Genomic DNA, 22132 nt, shown 5'->3' with positions numbered 1-22132 from the left:
TTCTGTAGGAGATGCAATTTTAGCGCTAAATCACATTTTCCTGATGGCCCTCGCTATCTTCCACCTTTGGCATAGCAATCAGTCTCCCTGTTCATCCAATGTCCATGTTACAAACATCAGTCCTGTTGAGGATGAGCATTCATCAAATCACATATTGCAGTGATCATTGCCATTATCACATCCTATTTATATCATTATTACACCATCAGTGACAGTGAGTGACTTGTGGCTATATAAAAAAAAAATTTAATCTTATAATATTAGTGTTTAGAGTTTATAATGTAAACTGAAAGCTGACTGTCAGCAAAATAAATTACACTCATGACTGTAATACACTGTGAATGATGCCAGTGAGGACAGACTAACTCAGTTGGCACCGTTTCTTTCTACATATATCCCATTTCTAAAATCAACATATGAATCCAACTAATTTGTTACACAAGGCCAGGAGAAATCTCTTCCCAACAAACTTGAATGCTGCTTTTCTATTTAGCATGTTTTTATCTGATACACTCGTCTACTGAGTTACTGACGCAGTGCCCCTGTTTTGTCAACATGCCAAACATACTCGGTTGTCATGGCAAGAGGTAACAGGGCCTCCTTTCCTGCTTTATGGTGCCTTGATACTCCTGGCAAATTCTGCTGCTTGAAAAGCAACTAACACAGTGATGCTCTCCAAAGATACTTCTTAAGTTCATGTGCATGAAAGGGTTCGCTTTAACAGAGAATGCAACCTAATAACTCATCCTCTTTCTAGTCTGGCATATCAGATGCTCTCTTGTACCTCTGCACAGTTTGGGTGTGTATTGAGTGATTCCCAAATGGCTACAGTAGGAGCTCACTACATTTCTCTAACATCTTTCTTTGTATGTTTTGTTTCTTTGCTGGCTTGGTTTTTAAGTTGCTGCATTTTTTTTTCTTTTATTTTTGTCGCCCTCCTCCCTCCCTCTCTCCCTCTCTCACTTTCTCACCCACCCCTCCTTACCTTAGGGTGCATGGAGTCCCCATAGCAGTGTGAGCTCACCCTTGTCCTGGTCACCAGACCAGCCAGAGGGTTGGGACGTCCTAAAGACCAGGCAGTCCTCTGGCAGTCCCGGCTGGAGCATCAGAGTGGTAAATACCATGGCTCACCAGAGACGGCAGGGCAGCAGCTGCCCTCTGTTAGCCCTCTGTTTGCCAAAGTGACGCGCACTCCCTGAGTGTTCCTGAATGTCACTAATGTGTACTGAAGCCAACAACAACAATTACTGTAATCTTAAAGTGAGAGGGGTAGTCGCATACCAATGACTAAGCTAATGACGTTTTTAGGGTGAAAGTGAAATATTACTCTGTACAAACAAGATAATTTTGTGCTTTTACAGATTGGAGTTGCGTAATCAAGGGTATGGTATAGTGCTAAAAAGGATTTTATTTTTATTTATGTAATTATTTTTTAACATGCCGCTATTCTGGTGTCAAGCCGAAATTCATGATGTGCAGTTCAAAAATCTCAAGCAGCCTCTTCATTTCTTTATATTTTGCCAGACTTTATTGTTTTTTGTTTTTTTTTAAGTGATCATGAACAATTTTTCATCAGCCTTTGTGATCTTCTTTTAAAGTTTTCTTTGGACATTCGCTGTTTTTTCACTTATTTTCAGTCTAGTGCTTGTACCTGACCATTTCCATATGTTTTTGTTTATTAAGCCACTTAACACTGACCTATGAATCATTCAGGTTTTTTAAAAAGGGACTGGTTCACGGGATGAACCAGTGTTGTTTGCCCACAGCAGATAATTTAGCTAAGAATAAATTTAAATTGTATCTTGAGTGTTAAATTGTATTTGTCAAAGATGACAGTTTTTCAGGCATATTTATGCACCAACAAAATTATTCATAAAGAGCTTTTAGCTAAAATCCTGGCATATCTCACATTGTATGCAGTGTGCCCTTAAAAACACATTTGAGGAAACTGGTTTGTGGCGAACAAAAGAAAAGTGACAAGGGTAAGGAAGTTTCTACAGTACATGAACAGTATGTGAAAGCCATATCCTTAAGACATTGGAGGGGGGGGGGAGAATCAGCAAACACCTGGCACAGTACCTGAAGAGATGCATCTCGTCCTTCAGTTGATCGATATGTTGTTCACTCAAGTCTCATCAGAAATGATCTCAGTCGAAGGATGGCTGTCAAACCATTCATAAGGAAGGGAAACTGGGAGAAGAGGTGGAGATAGTCCATGTTACATAAGAACTGACTGAACTGAAAGTCCTGTAACAGTCTGTAAGTGTAGTCTGTAAAGCTACAATAGGTCTGATGGGGTGATTAAAACCAAATTTTTTAATTTTTGGTTCAGATCATTGTCAGTATGATTGGAGGAGGTCAGGAGAGTCATTTTTTAGATGGCTATGGACACTCACTGTTTTACCAGTAAGTGTCCATAGTCATCTAAAAAACATGCAGACTCTGTTATGGCCATTTTCCTTGTTAAATGTAAAGAAACGGGAGTGGCTGAAGACTTTTGCACAGTACTGTAGCTCTCAGCACTGTATCCCCAATGATGTTTTTTTGATACTGCGAGAAGCACTGTGTAGTACAGGGACCCATATTATCTTAGCTGAACATGTCAATTAATAACACACAGGATAAACAATGTGGCACACAACATTTTGTAAAACTTAAAATGTAATACAAATAACTTAAGGTTATGTATATAACCCCGGTTCTCTGAGTAGCATGAGTGAGTGTCTCACTATGGGAACGCCTCCTGCGTGACCTCATCAGAAGCTCAAATACCATTACGCCAGCCCTTACAGGCTGGCTAGGTGATGCCCATGTCAGGAGGGGCCAGTGCCTCCCTATATAATAGGCTGACATAGCGTCAGATGTCATTCAAAACAAGCCCACCTCTTCCTCGCTTCCATAGCAAGGAGGGCGGTCTGGTGAGACACTCACTCATGCTACTCAGAGAACCGGGGTTATATACATAACCTTAAGTTCTCTTTCATAGCATTCGTTTCGTGTCTCACTATGGGAGAAATACTGACTCCCGGATTGCCAGACATGCCTGTTAAGAAGACAACTGTCCCCAACAGCACTTCACAGGGGAGAGGCCCCCACCCGGGAAGAACCTGCACTGAGGACTGAATGTGCTAGGTTAGGTGCTGTCACATCTAACCTGTAAAACCTAGCAAATGTATGAGGCGAGGTCCAGCATGCGGCTGCACACACCTCCTGAATAGAAACTCCCCCAAAGAGAGCCCATGAGGTTGCCAGACCTCTAGTGGAATGCGCACGTAAGCCAGCAGGGGGCTGAAGGCCCCCGCTAGTATAGGCCAAGGCAATTTCTCCCACTATCCAATGGGAGAGGCGCTGTTTAGACACAGGCTTTCCCATATGTGGTTTAGCCCAGGACACGAACAGCTGGTCACTTTGTCTGACACTCTGGGTTCGGTCCATGTAAATGCGCAGGGCACGGACTGGACACAAGGTATGCAGCCGCTGTTGCTCCTCTGAGGAGAAAGGCGGTGGGCAAAAGGCCGGCAGTTCTATAGGGGAACATGCGCCGACAACCTTCGGGACAAAGGCAGGGTTGAGCCGCATACAGACCCTCGTATTATCCGAGGAGAACTGAATGCATGACTGATGCACTGAGAGAGCGTGGATCTCTCCCACACGTTTAGCAGAAGCTAAAGCAATTAAAAGAGCCGTCTTCAAGGACAGAAATTTCAACTCAACCTGTTCCAGGGGTTCAAATGGGCAACAGGAGAGCGCAGCCAATACTGTGGGAAGGTCCCACGATGGAGCCAACGGCCTAGACGTAGGCAATTTACGGCGTGCACCCTTCATGAAACGGCATATTAAGGGATGCTGGCCAACAGTCTTTCCCTCAAAACCAATATGGCAGGCTGAAATTGCTGCCAAATACACCTTGATGGTGGAGAAGGCTTTACCCTTATCAATCAGGGCCTGAAGAAATGACAGAATCACAGCCACCGAGCACTGAAAAGAGATGGCCTGTGATTCTAAGCACCAGCTTTCAAACACACGCCACTTGTGCTCATATAGCGTCCGAGTAGACGATGCTCTAGAACACTGAATAGTGTCGATAACACTATGAGGGAGCCCCACCGTGTTCAGGTTAAACCACTCACGGCCCAAGCCCATAGAGCTAGCCTCTCTGGGTGGGGGTGGAATATCTCCCCCTGTGCCTGAGACAGGAGGTCTCTGCGTAGTGGTAACGGCCAAGGAGGGCCGCACAGCTGCTGAAAAATCTCCGCCAGCCAGTGTTTCCCTGGCCAGTGCGGGGCTATCAGGATCATATAGTGACTTCTCTCCCTCACTCTGGCCAGAGTTGGAGAAATGAGGGCCACTGGGGGAAAAGCATAGAGGAGGGTTCTCGGCCACTCGTGAGCTAGAGCATCCACCCCAAGTGGAGCTCTCTGATCGTGCAGCGAGTAAAACAGGGGACACTGAGCATTCTCCCTGGATGCATAAACGTCCACGGTCGCCTGACCGAATCGCAGCCAGATCTGCTTCACCACCTCCGGGTGAAGCTTCCAGTCCCCATACAGCAGGTTGCCCCTGGAGAGAAGATCTGCTCCAAAGTTCAAGATCCCCGGCACGTGAGTTGCTCTCAGTGACAGCAGGTGGGCACTGCTCCAGACTATCAGTCTGTGTGCCAGCGTGTGTAACTTGGGGGACCCCAGACCCCCCTGTCTGTTGATGTAGGCCACAACGGTGGAATTGTCCGACCTCACTAAAACATGATGACCTCTCAGCCAAGGGAGAAAGTGTTTTAGCGACAGGTGAACCGCCAGCAGTTCCAGACAGTTTATGTAGGCGGAGCGCATGTGAGGGCCCCATTCCCCATTCACTGTTCTGCCCTCGTGGGTGGCCCCCCAGCCGGAAAGAGAGGCATCTGTGGAAATCACCTTCCTGGCTGAAACTGCCCCCATGGCATCGCCCTGAGACAAGAAACCTGGCCTCTTCCACTCGCGGAGAGCGAGTGAACAGTCTGCAGAGACTCTCACGCGACGGTGGCCGTCTCGGTGAGGGTCCAGTCCCCGCGAGCCCACCCAGCGCTGAAAGCCTCTCATGTGCAGGCGTCCCAGTGTTATCGCCACTAGAGAAGAAGCCATCAGACCGAGCAGCCTCTGGCACTGTTTGAGGGTCACTGTGCTGCCTCTGCGAAACAGTGCAAGGGATGACTGTATGGCCGCCGTTCTCTCCGGGGACAGAAAAGCCCTCACCCGAAGGGAGTCTAGGCTGAGCCCTATGAAAGTAATGCATTGAGTTGGCGTCAATGTGCTCTTTTCCACGTTTATCTGGAAACCCAAACTCTCCAGATGGTGTATGAGAGCATTTGTGTGACAAGTCGCTCCCTGGCGGGTTGGGGCTGCCACCAGCCAATCGTCGATGTACGTGGCCACCTGAATGCCCTTTTTCCTGAGCGGGGCCACTGCTGCCTCGGTGCATTTCACAAACACCCTTGGGCTCAGTGAGAGACCAAAAGGCAGGACTACAAACTCGTATGCCATCCCCTGGAAAGCAAATCTCAGATACTTTCGGTGTGGGGGATATATGGGGATGTGGAAATAAGCATCCCTCAGGTCGATTGATGTGAACCAGTCGCCCGCTCGTACAAACCGTAGCAGCGAGGTGTGCGTCAACATCCTGAACTTGTATGTCCTCAAATGCCGGTTCAGGGCACGGAGATCCAGAATGGCTCTCATCCCCCTCCCCCTTTTCTTTGGCACAAGGAAATACCTTGAATAAAATCCGCTGTGCATTTCCTCGGGAGGGACAACTCTTATAGCTCCTTTGTCTCTCAAGGTGGAAATTTCCTCCAGGAGAAAACTGGCAGACTCGCCCGGAGCACGAGAGTAAACAATTTCTTTGAATTGTGGTGGAGCGACACTGAATTGCAGCCTGTAGCCCTTTTTCAATGTCCTCAGCACCCATGCTGACTGAGTGCAGGTGGCCCAGCTCTTCATGTGGAGAGACAGAGCGCTCACTGGCCACTCCACCGAATATGGCGTTTTGGCGCCCCCTTGTGGTCGCAGCGCGAAACACACGCCATTTCGGCGTCCCGTCACCTCTGTCACAGGCGAGCGAGGTGACGGGCTCATCTGCATCATCACAGCCGTGGAAACGCGAGTCTCCACGGGCTGCGTTATGGCAGACGGTGCTCCGTTTTTCAGCATGTTTGATTTTCTCATGTGTTTTGCAACACTCGACAGCGCCCTCGGCAAATTGCCTGGATGCGCGTGTCGGGGCTTTTTTAATACAGAATGCATGAGAGAAGTGCTCGTGTGGAACATGTCCCGTTGAACTTGCTCTGGAACGGAGCTGGGAGGCGGCAGGGCGGCCCATGAAGGGGGGAAACTGGGTTCGCTCCCGCCTAGAGGAGAGGCTGTCAGGCCGGCTGCTTCTTCCTCCTCACGATCGCGGCAGCGGGGGAGGAGGGGCCGCTTGAGGTCTGGCCTGGGGAGACTGCTTCCGAGTCCATGGATTCTTAGTGGCCCCGGCAGCCTGGGGGGCTGCCTGCGTCTTAGGCACTTTGGGAATCCTGAAAGCGGGGACCGGGCGAGACGCTGCCTGCGCGAATGACTGGCGCGGCGCTGCTGGGGTGGCGTGCTGGGCCCTCCTCGGCAGGCAGAGTTTCAGAGCCTCATCATCTCTCTTTTTCTCCTCACATCTCTTCTGCATGGATGTAACAGCCGCACCGAAGAGACCGTGAGGGACGACAGGGGTGTCGAGGAGTCCCTCTTTTTCCTTAGTCGTCAGGTTGGTGAGCCCGAGCCAGCGTGCTCGCTCCTGAAGAACCATGAGGCCCATGGCTCTCCCAGTAGCCTGTATGGCTACCTTGTGGAGGCGGAGGACGTGGTCAGTTATAACGCAGATTTCATCCCACACTGTGGTATCTGTGTTAGCTGTCATGTCCTCTTCTAGCTCAGCTTGGTAAGCCATTAGCATAGAAGAGGCGTTGTGGGCTCTTACTGACAGAGCCGCTGCCTTGTAGCACTTATCTGTAAGGCTAGACAGGAAGCGGTCTGTTTTGGAGGGGAGAGATGGGGCCGATGAGGACAGAGACGTCTTCAGGTGAAGATGGCTCGCCACCAACGGCTCCACTTGTGGCATCCGGCGGAGGCCGATAGACTCCATCCCCTCACAATCCAGCAGGGAGCTCCCCTTGATGGGGTGTTTCTCGCTGTAAGGTTTTGCTTTCCACGTCACCGCTATCTCATTGAGTAGCTCAGGAAAAACAGGCAACACATGCTTCCCCGTCTTTTTCGCCTTCGGCAATTTCTTACCGTCAAAACGAGACTTTACAACCTCTGTTTGTATGGTGGGCCACGGGATGTTGAGCCTAGCGGCTGCGCACTTGCACATGTCCTGCATGTCGAGATCCAGGGGAGACGGTGGTGTCGGTTTTTCAACCTCGCCGGTAGCCGAGGGCTTTGCAGCCCAGCTGATGCTAGCCAAGGAGGAGGAATCGTCCTCCTCGTTAGCATCTCCTCCCCAGGTGACTTCAGCATCGCGGAAAAACACACGATCTCCGTGTGCCTCCAGCGACGGGAAAGCGGTCGCGATGGGCTGAGGGTCTGCCTCTGCCCAGCTCGGCCCTGGCGTTGCGGCCAAATCATCGGGCATCTCAGTTTCTTTTTGCGCCGCAGCAGCCTCACACAGCAAAGGGTCGCCACCCGACAGGTTAGCCCGGCGAGCTAGCCTGCGGCGGAGTAGTTTGCGTGGGACAGCCGCGCAGTGGATACAGTCGTGTGCAGGTGTCAGGGCAGCCTGAGCGTGAGATAAGCCCAGGCATGCCGCACACAAGGGGTGTGTATCCCAGGCAGAAATCTTCTTGCCGCAAGGACAAAGTTTTGCAACTTCGTTGGCCGTCGTAGCCATGGTTAGCTAGAGGGTTGCGCACGTTAGCGAGACTGACACTGAGTGCGGAGAATATTGCTATTCCTCGCTAGCGTGGGGTGAAAAGTGTTGCTACTTTTCTACAGGTATTGCTACCTAATGTGTAAAACCGCTAGCGTCGAAGGGTATTGCTACCTGATGGTGAAGCTAGGGGTACCTTTATTAGCAAAGTGTTGCTACTTCGCTTTCGGAAAGTATTGCTACTTCCCTGGGTGAAAGTATTGCTACTTGGCACCCGCACTAGCCACAGAACAGTATTGCTACTGCTTGTATGCTAGTGGACAACTGAAAGCTGGGAACAAAGCGCCCGGCGACCGAGTTGTTCACTCGAATCTGTGGACAGTTTAGCTTTAGCACCCAATAGCACAGTTGTCTACAGGCTTCTGTGAGAAGCGAGAAGAGGTTTTTGAATGACATCTGACGCTATGTCAGCCTATTATATAGGGAGGCACTGGCCCCTCCTGACATGGGCGTCACCTAGCCAGCCTGTAAGGGCTGGCGTAATGGTATTTGAGCTTCTGATGAGGTCACGCAGGAGGCGTTCCCATAGTGAGACACGAAACGAATGCTATGAAAGAGAACTCAACATTTTCTAAATGCTGGTACTGTTAGCAGACTATAATGCTATTTTGCTGGTTAATTTTGGAAGGGCTCAATTGCTGCAGTGAATTTAAGAACAGAAAATACATTTTACGATGAGAATACAGAAAAGGCCAACTAGAGGTGCACCGCAAGAATTTAAGGTCACAAAAGGAGCTGTGTCTACTGGTTTGTTTTCTCTGGTTACATTGCTTCTGTATTTCTTCTATAGTTTGCTTTCTGTGTTCTGAACCTTGTTCAGGTAGATACTCGCAACACAGCAAAAAGCCGTTAAGCAGGTGAAAGTGAAGGTAATGCATTACTCAAGGTTTTTTGTTTGCCAGCAGCGGCATAATCCTGAGTGAAGGAGGAAAAAACAAAAAAACAAATGCAGATGGATTCAAAGCTGAAGACAAACAACATTTGAAATGGATATGCATTTGCAGAATAAAGACAGTGGCTAAAACAGTTTAGAGTAATAACAACAATGCGTAACTGTTAAATCCTCTTATTTATGCTATTGTAATACAAATAGGTTGTATTTTTTGTTATTTTCAGTGTATTGTACCACTAAAGCTATTAATGACACATGTTTAATGTAACTGGAAAACTGGACATTCTTGTTGTAATTAATAGATCATGGGAGTACAGTCTTTGTAGCAATATGCGGTATTTAACAGGGCTCCACTTATGCCCCAGAGATAATTATAGTTTGATGGTTAGGGTTAGACATAAATGTCAGAATCAGAAATGCAGTAGGAGCGGACCTTTGCAGAATACAGGTGTGGAAAGTGTGTGTGTGTGTGTGTGTGTGTGTGTGTGTGTGTGTGTGTGTGTGTGTGTGTGTGTGTGTGTGTGTGTGTGTGTAAAAAAAAAAAATGTTATAGGGCATTGGGCCCCATAACATAGCAAGGTTTGACACATTTAGCATGTTCTTTTTGTTTTAGTTTTTTTAATTATGTGACTGGAGGTATTATTTTACCGTTTTTGGAAAATCTACCTACATTTGGTTCTTGGTGTTAATTTCAGACCTTAAACAGAGCAATCTAGCAAGTGTTTGTTTTTGGTTTTTTCCTCTAAAAAATACTTGATGAACCCATCTGTTTATCAACATCAATCCAAAAGCTAACTTCAAACCATCAGGGCAACATACTGTAGGGCACAGTGCTTGGCAAAGAAGAAAAACCAGCCGCAGGGAGGAGTTTCAAAAGCTCCCACGTAGAGATTTTACCCAGTTGGGTCAGTAACGTATTTTACATTTATTCGCCAGTTTATTTAGGTGTTTTTTTCCACCCTCCAGAGCCATCGGCTGTCTTACTTACTTACTTGTAGACAAACCTCTCGCTCTCATGTTGGTGTTTAGTTTCTGTTAACCAATTTCCACTGGCTCAATGACCAAGCTACTATTGTGGAGGACCTTGTATTGTAGCTTCTTCCCAAGGAAGCTGCTACAGCTAATAGTGAAGGTCCTGTCTTGGCAATCCGGTGTAAGCTAAAGGGTGCTGCTATGCTGAGCTCACCAATGCTAGAGAGCAGAATAAGAGCTACCAATTGCACTGAGGATACATGTGCATTTATTGGCTAGGTGGTTAGACTTTCATTTTGCCATCTTTGTAAAGAATACCAAAGAAAACCTCGCAGGCTATCAATAAAAACAAGTCTCTTATGTTATGCCTAATGGCACTTTTATGCTCACCGCTTGCTCCCTTGACGTCACATCCGCCGACGCTTGCGGCCATTTTGGTGTCACTTTGGCTGGTTGTGCACCTCTCGATTTTTGTAACCTAAAGCATTCTGTTGCTGCCACCATGGCTGGGTTACAGGCACAAGTGTACAATTGTATCAGTTTTTATCGCCATTTTAATCATATCAGTACGGAGGTTCACAGATTATACAAAGAGAGAAAGGGCAACAGTTTGAACGGTAAAGACTTGGTGGAAAACAACTTCAGCTATAGCCACAAAGCTAAAGCTAGTCAAGATGGATTCTTTTGTGATTGTGATCATGGTCTCATGAGAATCCAGGTGCATTGCACCTGCCTTGTTGCACAGTAGCTGTAAGTGTTACATTTAACCAAACGGGAGCTGTGGGCAGGGCATTGAGACCACAAAGCGGTCACTACAGATACATCAAAGTTACATGAGAGCCAAAGTAACACATTTTTAGATCAAGATAATAAAATAAAATGGTAAAAAATAATAACTATATAGACAGTCTGGGAGAGAGGAGGAACGAAAAGCTGAATATTAGCTCAGATAATTGGCTGATCCTTGCATTGAGTGTTCCATTTCCTCTTTGTCCACAATGCACTAATGTGTTCTCTGTGTTGTACTTAAACCCATTCATGTAGCTGTATTTATTAAAGTACATTTTTCCTCTCAGATTTAGACTCTGTGAGAAGTCTAAGCCAGTTTGTTGCCATGGTGACAGCCATTACTCTTAGCAATACTGGGTAAGGGTTAATTTGTACTCTATGGTAGGGGGTGTAACTCAGGTTAAATACCATCATACAGTGCGCCTATTAGGAGGAATATTGAATAGGCGAGACCTGAGTTTGGGATCAGGGCCAACTGTGGGATTTTAAGGGCAGGGACTGAGAAGTTCAGTTAAACATAAGTCAGTCATTCGTGATTAGCTAGAGACCTGCTGTCAGAAAGGTGCAAAAGGCAGAGTGGAACACTGTATTGCTGTAACAGCAGTTCAGAGGCCTCTTTCACTTTCTCCCATGCTGGTTGTCTGGCAAAAATTGAAGTGTACCTCTGAAATAACAGTCATTTCCATGAATTATCAGAATGTCAAGAACCAGGTTGATTTTTTTTCCCATCATATCAAACACTGACGTGATGATCAAATGTTACATATTTCTGAAATGTAGTTTTGACCCTTAAAACAAGCTGACAGTTCTTTTAAAAAACACATTAAAGCCAAGTATTACTAACAGACTGCAATAGGTAAATTACTCATCGTGCGGGCTGTACTTTCAGTAGTAGCTTGCATCCATATAAACAAAGAAAATCATTACCTCTCTGGGCAGTAAAAAAAAAAAGATTCAAATAATATATCAGAGGACAAAAGAAACCTTTAAATCTCTGGCTACTGATCAATTGCGTATGCAAGCATAAAACCAACTTTGGCACTTTTGTCTGCCTGCTTTAGTTTGTAAAATGTGATGTAGTCATTATCAGAGCTTATATTTTTGGTCTCTTTATCTACAGGGGCGAGGCTCAGGCTTTCCCGGGAGGAGGCGGCCAAGAGGGGCTGGTCTGTCAGGTAGAGCAGGACGTGGCAGGGCCAGAGGGAAAAATGGAGTGAGTCCCAGCATCAACCCTGGGGTATGTGCTGTTTCCGTTTGAGATATTGCACTACATTAAAATTGGTGTTAGTTTTCCCTTCAGCTATAGACCCTAATGAAATATTCCAAGCAGCGTTATCTTTGTTTGTCACACTTTGTTTATTTTGTGGGGGGTTTTTCTCCTTATATGCAGGTCACCACAATAGAAAACCCATACCCAGTCAAGGAGGAAGAGGAGAATGCAATGCATAACACAGTGGTCATATTTTCCAGCAATGATAGTTTTACACTAAAACAGGTGTGTTTTTTCTCTATGTTTACACATAAGTGTTCAGACATGGTTCATTTTGAATTTCAGACCTTCAACGTGCAAAAATTCATGGGTTGCAATTCAGTCTGTGCTTAAAAAGATTTCTCCCACTGGAGATCATTAATTCCTGTGGAGATACTGCCTGCAGGAAACACAGTCAATTATATAACACAGGATCACACTGAAATTTGATTATTTCTTACTTTCTCTACCCCAAATCATATCTGTGTGCTGTTTTTCTCTGTAAAATATGAGTGATTGCTGACAGTCTCTGCAAAATATTAATCAAGACTTTGAAGTAAGCAGAAACTAGGGTTTGTATTGTAGTACATTAATTTTTAGAGAATTTTAAGAAGACCACTGCTTATCAGCGCAGTTATTTACGCTTAATGCAATCAGTACTGTCATTCGTGCTTGCTGTCCTCTGACAAAAGAGAGAGGTGTGGAAAAATAAATATGATTAAGTGTGAAGGACAAGCTTAGAAAATGGTAAATGGCCTGGTATTTATATAGCGCTTTTCTACTTTACACTCAAAGCACTTTAAACAACATTTCTCATTCACCCATTCACACAAGCACTTTTTTCTACATTTAAGTGCATTCTAGCTAACATTCACACTCATTCATAGCCCAGTGAACACATTGCAGAGCAACTTGGGGTCCAGTATCTTACCCAAGGATATTTGACATGCAGACTGGAGCAGCCAGGGATCAACCCGCCCACCTTCCAATTAGCAGATGACTTTTTCTACCTTCTGAACCACCCCACCCCAAAATGGCTGCAGTAGGCAGTTTTCTTTCTTTTTTTAAATTGAGTTTCATTTCACTTTAGAAAAGTATGTTATTGCATATGTATATTGTCACATCTTTGTTCTGCACTTCAGTAGCTAAGCTAAAGGAATGACAACTGCACAAACAATAACAAGAACAGCCCAAATTATGGGTTGTTCCACATATTTTGACGCTGCCCCCTGGTGACAGTAGACAGCTACAACATGTAGCTCTGCAAGGACCAGCACATCAACATGCCAGTCTCTTACAAAAGCGTTTTTTTAAAAATATAAATACCTTTGTATGTGACAAGCAGACTTGACAAAAAGTTTGACAATAGGCAGGAATTCCTATTCTGCAAAAAATGAAATTAAGCAGCTGCGGATTTTATTTGATTTCATTTGTTTTGTTTTAAGCGGTAGTGTGTTAGGGGTTTTTCTAAACCTTGCTTTGGGAAGTTGGGAAAGTCAGTGTCTTTCTTCCTTTTCAGGACATGTGCGTGGTGTGTGGGAGTTTTGGTCTTGGTGCAGAGGGCCGTCTTCTGGCCTGTGCTCAGTGTGGCCAGTGCTACCATCCATTCTGTGTCGGCATTAAGGTATAGTATGTCGCTATTGAGTTTGTACATTAGAAATGGCATTTGGCAAACTGAACTACATGAAACTGTCCCCTTGTCATTTCCCCGTAGATCACCAAGGTGGTGCTAAGCAAAGGCTGGCGCTGTCTGGAGTGTACCGTATGTGAGGCCTGTGGTCAGGCCACAGATCCTGGCCGCTTGCTGCTATGTGACGACTGTGACATTAGCTACCACACATACTGCCTGGACCCTCCACTGCAAAATGTTCCCAAGGACAGCTGGAAGTGCAAATGGTGAGTAGCTTTATGATCATTACACCAAAATTTGCTTCAGACAGGCAGTAATTTAAATTAAAACTAAACTTTAATGTGGTAATTACTAGAGATGGACCGATCCGATATTACGTATCGGTATCGGTCCGATACTGACCTAAATTACTGGATTGGATATCGGAGAAAAATAAAAAATGTAATCCGATCCATTAAATATCACAAAAGCAGCTCACAAAACTTGCGACACGCCGTAACTCGCCTCAGAACGTTAGCACGTCGGAGAAGTATGCATCACGTGATAGAGCGGCTGTGGCATGCGGGACCTGTCGGTGGTCTGGATAGCATTTGGAGCTTTGCTACCAACCCGGCATTTCATCTCCGACAAAGTTATCCCCGAGAGAAGTAAAGCAAGTGTGTAAGTCCATCTCTGAATGTTTGTAAAGCTTTCCTGCGTTAAGCTTAACAAGTGACTGCCTCTTCTTGCTGCTACTTCAATCATGAAACTGCTTAATGATCAGCTGATCGGCTTTTCTGTTGCGAGTCCGTGTCTCTAGTTTGCTTTTGGCCCACTTTGCACCAGAAAGAGGAAACCAGCGGATAAACAACAGCAGCACGTTTAAGCTTGATAAGCTGTTGTTAGAATTTATTTAATATTACTTTCTACTCGAGGATCTTTTTCTACGTAGTTGATGGCTGGTAACTGTGCAGGGGCGGATCTAGCAAAGTTTAGCCAGGGGGGCCGATAGGGCATTAACAGGGAAGAGGGGGCACAAAGACATACTTTTCTTTCTTATTCTCATTTAAAATGTCTAGCTTTTAATAAATAATTATCTGACACCCAAAGTTTTAATTTGATGTAAAATGAATAGAAGTCAATTACTGTATATAGTAACTATTAAGTCTAATATATATACCCTAGTAAGCTATTTGTAAAGTAAAGTGTGCGTGTTAGTCCCCATAGGGAAATAGTTCCTCTGCATTTAACCCATTCACCCAGTGAAGCAGTGGGCAGCCACCAGTGCAGCGCCCGGGGAGCAGTGTGTAGCGACGGTACCTTGCTCAGGGGTACCTCAGGGTAGCCGTTCAGTGGAGTCGAACCCCCGACCTTCCGATCATGGGGCCACCACTCTACCTACTGAGCTATCCCTGCCCTAGTACTTTTTCCTTTGGGAAGGTACCATCTGTGCAGTCTGCAATTTTGTTGAAGAAAGATGTTGAATCTATTTAATATTTCTTGAAAAATAATTGATTTCTGTGCATTTTTTTTCACACTGCATCAAATTAAGGTTGATTACGTCGATTAAGCATCATGAGGTGGAGTGTGAGGGGTGGTTCCCTATTTTTTATTTATTTATTTTTGTTGTTGCTGGGAGTTGGAACCCTATTAGTTAGGTTGCTTAATATTTACGCTAAGTACTCTTTAAAATACCAGAATAGGGAGGATGGTGTAGGTTTAAGTTTATTAGATTGATCAGTATTGCTGAACTATGAAATATTTTTTTTTGCATACAGGTATAACAGAATAGCTTTAGTGTAGTTGTTGTTTTAAACTTGAGTATGAACTTATACAAAATGCAGCAAGACATTTAAAAAAAAAAACTGTTTTGTTGATTAAAAAACACCATATCGGATTCATATCGGTATCGGCAGATATCCAAATTTATGATATCGGTATCGGACATAAAAAAGTGGTATCGTGCCATCTCTAGTAATTACTGAAAATGACTGAACATGTTTATTGTTACAAGCAGCGCAGGCAATTTACCATGTTTTACCTTTTCCTGTTTGCCTTGTAATGCTTACTTGCTTACGTCTGTTTAAAAATGGTGTACGTTATCAGATACACAAAGAAACAACAAGTGTTTATGGACTGCGATGGAAACAAAGAAAATATTTTCATATTAGCATCATGAAGACAGTGTAGGGAGGAGAAGGGATTTTGCAGCACAGATACAACTGTGTTATCCCTTTTCAAGTAACCTGGGTTAAATGACCTCTGTCCTTCCTGTCTCCTGCAGGTGTGTGTCCTGTACGCAGTGCGGTGCCACCACCCCAGGCCTAAGGTGTGAGTGGCAGAATAATTATACCCTGTGTGCTCCCTGTGCCAGCCTTTCAACATGCCCAATTTGCTTGGTGGACTACAGCGAAGGCACAATCATCGTGCAGTGCCGCCAGTGTGACAGGTGTGTAGTTTTTCTACGAACCTATCAGCTCTAGAGGATCATTCTCTACCAATTTTCCTAAAATAACTGGTTCTTATCAAGACGTTTTTTTTTTGTGTACGCAGATGGTTTCATGCGTCATGTCAAAGTCTCCACTCAGAGGAAGACATAGAAAAAGCTGCAGACAACAGCTTTGACTGTACAATGTGCCGAACTTTCAAGACCACTAAAGGTGGGAGCACCATAACTTTGCTAAACATATTTTGTTGTTTCAACAAAAAGAGGAAATCAACGCACCCTAATTGTGACATTTGTTTGTTTTAATGGCGGCTATGTTGTGTTCCTACAGTTGTGACCAAGATCAGAGACACCACTGAGCCACTACCAGTAACACAGATTGTCACAAAGGCTAAAGAAATTGGTAAGGTCACAAAAGAACAACAGAAAACAAACGATCAATTTGGGTTCTTTTGTTTGTTTGTTTGTTTTCTTGCACAACCTCAGTTTATTGACTACACACAAACATTTTTTGGTCGTTTCAGATCTGTCAAGGACCTACACCCAGGATGGTGTTTGTTTGACAGAGTCAGGACTTTGCCAACTCCAGAGCTTATCTGCTACAGCGTCACGGCGGAGGAAGCCCAAACCAAAACTTAAGTTGAAGATCATTAACCAGAACAGCGTGGCAGTGCTTCAGGCTCCAGTCGACCCCCTCTCAGAGCTCTCTCGTGATGAAGACATGGAGGACAACAGAGGTACATGTCTTCACAGAAGCGTCTTTATTTTCAGATGATTATCCAAGGTTTTAACCCTGTTATCACATTTTCTGTATTTATCTACTTACATATGTACTTACATATGTAAATATGTAGCAGCCGGCTGGTGTTTTGTATATTTTTGGTTGTGTAGGATAAAAGAAAAAAAATATTAGCAGTAATTCCTAGAAAAGCCAAAGGTATCATTTTAACCCCAGTGTAAAATTACAATCGCTGCATGCCATGTTGCCTAGCAACATGACATATTGTATTTTGATGTGAAGGCTGCTATAACATGAGCCGAGAGCTAGCTAGATGTGATTAATGAGTAAAGGTATAGGGAACTGTAGATGGATAAAAGATGAATATTCAAAGCAGGGTGTGACTGGACGCCAAACTAAAATTTAGCCAAAAAGCATAGATTTCCCCTGAGTTAATAGTAAAAGAATTAGCGTGATATTTACTTACATGTATTGAAATTCTCCCTCTTACTCAGAGTTAATAAAATGTTTTAGGAATGAGATTACAAAAAGAGAAGGTGGGGCCTCACTGGAAATTGCCGTCCTGATTAATGGGACTGGTGAACTTAATTTCAATCTGGCTAATATTCTGCCACTAAGTGGAGTTCACAAAGAATTTACCCTGGCATTGTTCTGAGGGGCCTGGCTGGGATGTTTTCTGCTGCAAGGCTGTCACTCACCATCACTGGGTGCTCTGTCTCTCTCTCACAGAGGCGGAGCTCCTAGATTGTGAGGCAAAGTCTGACTCAAGCCTGGAGCGAGAGCCAGCAGAAGATGACTCCAAGGGGGCTGACGGCGGCAAGAAGAGGAAGAGGAAACCGTACCGGCCGGGTAGGGCACCTGATTGAAGGAGACAGCTCCTCTGAAGCGTAAAATGGTGCAGTACATGGCCGACGCTGTAGCGAAGCACTGCCATCTCACGGCCTCTCTGCCGAAAGCTGAATACAATGGACAGTCTATATTTAAAATATTGAAAATTAAGTAACCTTTATAACTGCAAATAAAATGTTTATATGTATTATAAATATATTTCTTATAACTTCTTAAAAGGTATCGGTGGGTTCATGGTCCGTCAAAGAAGCCGTCCAGGCCAAGGTCCGGGCAAGGCTAAACGATCCCTCTGCAGAAAAGATTCTTCTGGCTCTGTGTCGGAGAATCTCATTGGAAAAGATGAAGGTTTGTGCACCAGAATTGTATGTGAATCTGTCTTTCAAAATAAGAGATAACTGTAGAACTAGAAGAGAGTGGCTATACTTTTTCTGTTTATTACAGGCTGGCCAGAGGCACTGCCGGAAACTCCTGTTGATGAGACGCCCCCCGGACCGGAAGTTCCAGAAAAAATAAAGAAACGATATCGAAAGAAGAAGACAAAACTGGAGGAGGCATTTCCAACCTACCTGCAGGTCTGCCGTCCGTGATAGCGTCCATCACTGTTTGCTTGTATATACAGAATTTGAATATATTGTTACATTTCTATATCACGCTAACCTTGTGGAGTATATCTATCATGGAGGAATTTATTTTATAGATTTACTTCTTGATTCTATTTTTTGTTCTTTTTTTAATTTTGGAAATGGATATTAAGTTTTTATATATATATATATATATATATATATATATATATATATATATATATATATATATATATATATATATATATATATATATATATATATAAGGGGTGCAGCGATACACAAAATTCACGGTTAGGTTAGGTTCGATACTTTGGTGTCACGGTTCGATATTTTTTCGATACAAAAAAAATGTTCATGCCTTTTTAATTTGTCATTTATTAAAATTATAAATATATATTTTAACTCAAAAGTACAGTTTTTAAATTTAACCCTAACCCTTGTGCGTGTTTTTTATTTTGACAGCGAATGCGCACCTGCGGACCACTTATGTGCAGCCCTGGTTATTTAGCTCGTCATATTGCAGCCACAGAAATTCTTTTGTCCATGAAACCATAAAGCTGCACTTTCTTTTTGCCTTATAGTCTGATTTGTCATAACTTTTCCGTTTTGTGGTAAGCTTTTCTTTGGCTGTCACTTCTTCACCCTGACCTGTCTTATTTGGCTCAGCAGAACTGAAATATATATCTGTCTGTGAAGGTTCTCAGTCATCCAGGTCATCGTAGTCAAATATAAATCCTGCTGCTTTTACACACCGACTCACAAAAGCTCAGCGATTCTCTGCGCGATCAACCTCTCACATGTTTAAGCTGCGGGAGATTTCACTTGTCATGTTTGCATAGTAAGCTAACGATTAATAAGACGATGTCAGAGGAATTTGTGCACAAATTATCATCACTCACAGATCAGTGCTGTTGCTCTCTATACACAGTTCGCACGATTGCAAAGTGGAAGCAAAAAACAAGCGCAAATTCAAACGCGATTTCAATATGTCACATATTGACAGTGGCTCACCGATGCCAATGACATAATTACCCAGCTACATTTCTGAAAGAATGCAAAAGCATTGACATATATTTTTCCTTCCTACGATAGGCCGACGGGCAGGGCAGAGATAGATTTTGGTAGCCCAACTGGAAAAATCGCTAGCCCCGGGACGTCGGGCTAGCGATTTTGCGAGCCCTGTATCTGATTGAGGAATCACTCATCTTTGGAAAAGAGAGTTTATTACAGAGAAATGGCTCTTTCCAAAATAAAAGCTATACTATACGCTTCTTCTGGGCTATATTCTCAGCAGCATATTAAACATATCAGATCCCCATAAGGAGAATCATGTGCTAACGGCTGTCTAAATGACTCGGGTAAAGTTTGAAGCGTGTGCTTGTTGTTTTTGTCTGCTTCCACTTTTCTTTGCACTAGGATGATGTCGGCGTAAATGTGCAGTCATATTCGTTGTGTTCCCACTAGTGCTTTCAGGTTAATCTCGTTGAAATGACCTTAACGCCACAACACGGCAAATCTCCGTTAACGAGCTACCCCTGATCGCCCCGTGCATGGGGCTAGACGGCCAACACGTTAACAAGCTAACTGCGCTAACACACTAGTTCCCACCCATGTAATTGAGCATTGCGTGGCACATCCAACATACTGTTTTACTTTAGTCCATGACGCGCTTACCTTCAGGGTCATACATCACATGAAAACCAAAATAATTCCAAACGCCAGATCTGAATGAGGGTGGGGGAGGTTCAATTTGCCATGTTGCAAGGAGAGCTTAACTTCTGTCTCACTAGCTTGCCCTGCACTCTTCCTTCTGACGATGCTGTCTGTGTTGAGCGCTCAGTGGATCTGCGCTCGACAGTGCAGCCTAGGCGGAGTAGTCGAACGCAGATTCACTGAGCGCTCAACACAGACAGCATCTCAGAAGGAAAGTTGATAAAAATAAATTACAAATTTTGTATTGTTCGATACATATGCGTACCGAACCGAAAGCACTGTATCGAACGGTTCAATATCGATACGAATATCGTTGCACCCCTATAAAAAAAAAAAAAATATATATATATATATATATATATATATATATATATATATATATATATATATATATATATATATATTATTGTGCAAACGTTCCTCTCCTGTGCAGATTGTCTGATCACATCATGAAATGGCTGTTAAATGTGTTTTATCTCACCCTTGGGAAGGTTGGGATTTCAAGTGCATCCAAGTACAATGCCTTGAAACCAGTTGCAGAACTATTGTGCTTAGTGCTCCTTCTGTGAGCCTTTTTTATTATTTTTATTTAAAGGGGAAAAGCCCAAAGATACTCATATTAGAGGATAGATGTTTTTGATCATACCCTTTAATTGGCCCCTATTTTAGTTGTGAATTGACACACAATAGCTTAACATGGATGTAACTCCAAGGCTCTGTGTCCCCAGTTAGTATCCGTCTGTCACCTTGTGTTGGCTAAAACATGGATATGTGATGCATTAAGCCACCGGCAGCTGTCAGTGCTGCTCTTTATCCCACCATGGTACAGGGGTGACGGGGGATATTGAGTCTAACCTAAAGGTCTAACACAGTGAAGCTTATTTCATTAGTTATTAAGACAGCACCAGGTTGGGCTTTTAGTTTCTCAGTGCAGCAGGACAGCAGATGACTTATGGGTGTAAGTGGTTGGGGGAGGTTGGCCCGATAAGGTGAGGCCAAGAGTAACCTCGCTGTTAGTTTCTAAGCTTTTCTGTTTCACTTAAGTTCACATGGGGTTTAAATGGATGCGGATGGTTTTCTAAGAATGATGTCAAGAAAAATTAGGTGACACTGGCTGGTGTCCTGTGTTTTCATGTTCAGGAGGCTTTCTTTGGAAAGGACCTGCTAGACAAAAGCAAGCAGAGCAGGCAACAGGGGGTCGAATCAGGATTACTAGAAGACGGACAAAGCCAAGTGGAGAGGAAGCATCCCACTAGCAGTTTTCTGGATCCCTCATCAGACCCTCTGCTTAGCGCATCAACAACATCCATTCCCCCCAGACCAGCAGCAGCACGTATGTATATACATTACTTTGGTTCTCCGCAGCAAGAGATGTAATATTCACTGATTCAAAGCATCGTACTGCACTGAATATTTGATATGACCAAAGACAGAGCATGCTCTGAACTTGGCCAGTGCTTTTAAAGAAACAATGCAGGTGTTTGGCAAAGGGTAAAACAGCATATAGTCCATGTTGCATGAAGTTTTAATGAATTTTGTCTCCCTTGTACTTACTTGTCCCCAATGAGAGTATTAACCGCTTCATGCAGAACTGAATGGGTTTGAAACATGTTTACTGAACACATGTTCAAATTGCATATTCCCCATTCATACATGACCAAAATGTTGGAGGTTAATCTCTGATAATTAGCATTCAGACCCTCGACTGCTGCTCCAACTAAAGCTAAACTAATTAAAGAATACTTAAATTCCAAAAGCGAAGTAAATACAGCGAACTTTCAGTTTCTGTTCTCTTTGCAAGCTCGCTCTGTCTTGCTACACTCACTGTGTGTGTCTTGCTCTCTTGATCTTTCTCTAAATTTTTCAAAAAATTTTAAATGCCCTTTATACTGACCTCAAGGATGGCACAGCCAGAAACAGAAGTGTAATATCCTGAATAATAGCAATGTGTTGTCAGGACTGAGTCCAGATAGAAAAGGTTTTTAGCAAAAAACTGCCATAAAATTAAAGATTAGAAGCTTGCCAGTATTCTAACAGTAGTTTAATTTATTATTTAAAGCGCAGTGCAGATAGTTTGTAACTTGCGCCATAGCTTTACATTGTTAGCCGCTCCCTGCACTCCAGTCAAATAGATGTGTCCAAGACTGATGACTGTAGCAGAAGTAGACTTAGATTGTGTTTGAAATCAAACAATCCCACCATTTCACTGACAGGTGAACAGGGATGTGGTATGATTGCTGATTCAATTTTCAGTCTTGTTCCAGCCTATTTAAATACCCAAACTTGATACACTCTGTCCACATATCTGGACATTTGGTAGCTTCTTATGTTGGCACGAATCGAACAAAACACGCGTCTATGAAG

At 43.9% G+C, this 22132-nt stretch overlaps 1 protein-coding gene across 3 annotated transcripts in view; it reads left to right on the top strand.

The window, feature by feature from the left end:
* The window catches only part of LOC113010745 (histone-lysine N-methyltransferase 2C), a 94594-nt gene that overhangs the window by 48167 nt on the left and 24295 nt on the right, over positions 1 to 22132 (top strand). For all 3 annotated transcript variants that reach the window (XM_080292929.1, XM_080292928.1, XM_026149952.2), the window contains exons 15-27: positions 991 to 1113; positions 11700 to 11816; positions 11970 to 12074; positions 13348 to 13452; positions 13543 to 13724; positions 15722 to 15886; positions 15991 to 16097; positions 16215 to 16286; positions 16408 to 16620; positions 17352 to 17471; positions 17691 to 17816; positions 17913 to 18043; positions 20909 to 21101. In XM_080292929.1, coding sequence (XP_080149055.1) covers positions 991 to 1113; positions 11700 to 11816; positions 11970 to 12074; positions 13348 to 13452; positions 13543 to 13724; positions 15722 to 15886; positions 15991 to 16097; positions 16215 to 16286; positions 16408 to 16620; positions 17352 to 17471; positions 17691 to 17816; positions 17913 to 18043; positions 20909 to 21101 — 1759 coding nt within the window. The remainder of the gene's footprint in view (positions 1 to 990; positions 1114 to 11699; positions 11817 to 11969; positions 12075 to 13347; positions 13453 to 13542; positions 13725 to 15721; positions 15887 to 15990; positions 16098 to 16214; positions 16287 to 16407; positions 16621 to 17351; positions 17472 to 17690; positions 17817 to 17912; positions 18044 to 20908; positions 21102 to 22132) is intronic.

Source organism: Astatotilapia calliptera, chromosome 18 (assembly GCF_964374335.1).
Source record: "Astatotilapia calliptera chromosome 18, fAstCal68.1, whole genome shotgun sequence".
NCBI lineage: Eukaryota > Metazoa > Chordata > Actinopteri > Cichliformes > Cichlidae > Astatotilapia > Astatotilapia calliptera.
The sequence above is the reverse complement of the archived record's forward strand: the minus strand, read 5'-3'. Positions and strand labels throughout refer to the sequence as shown.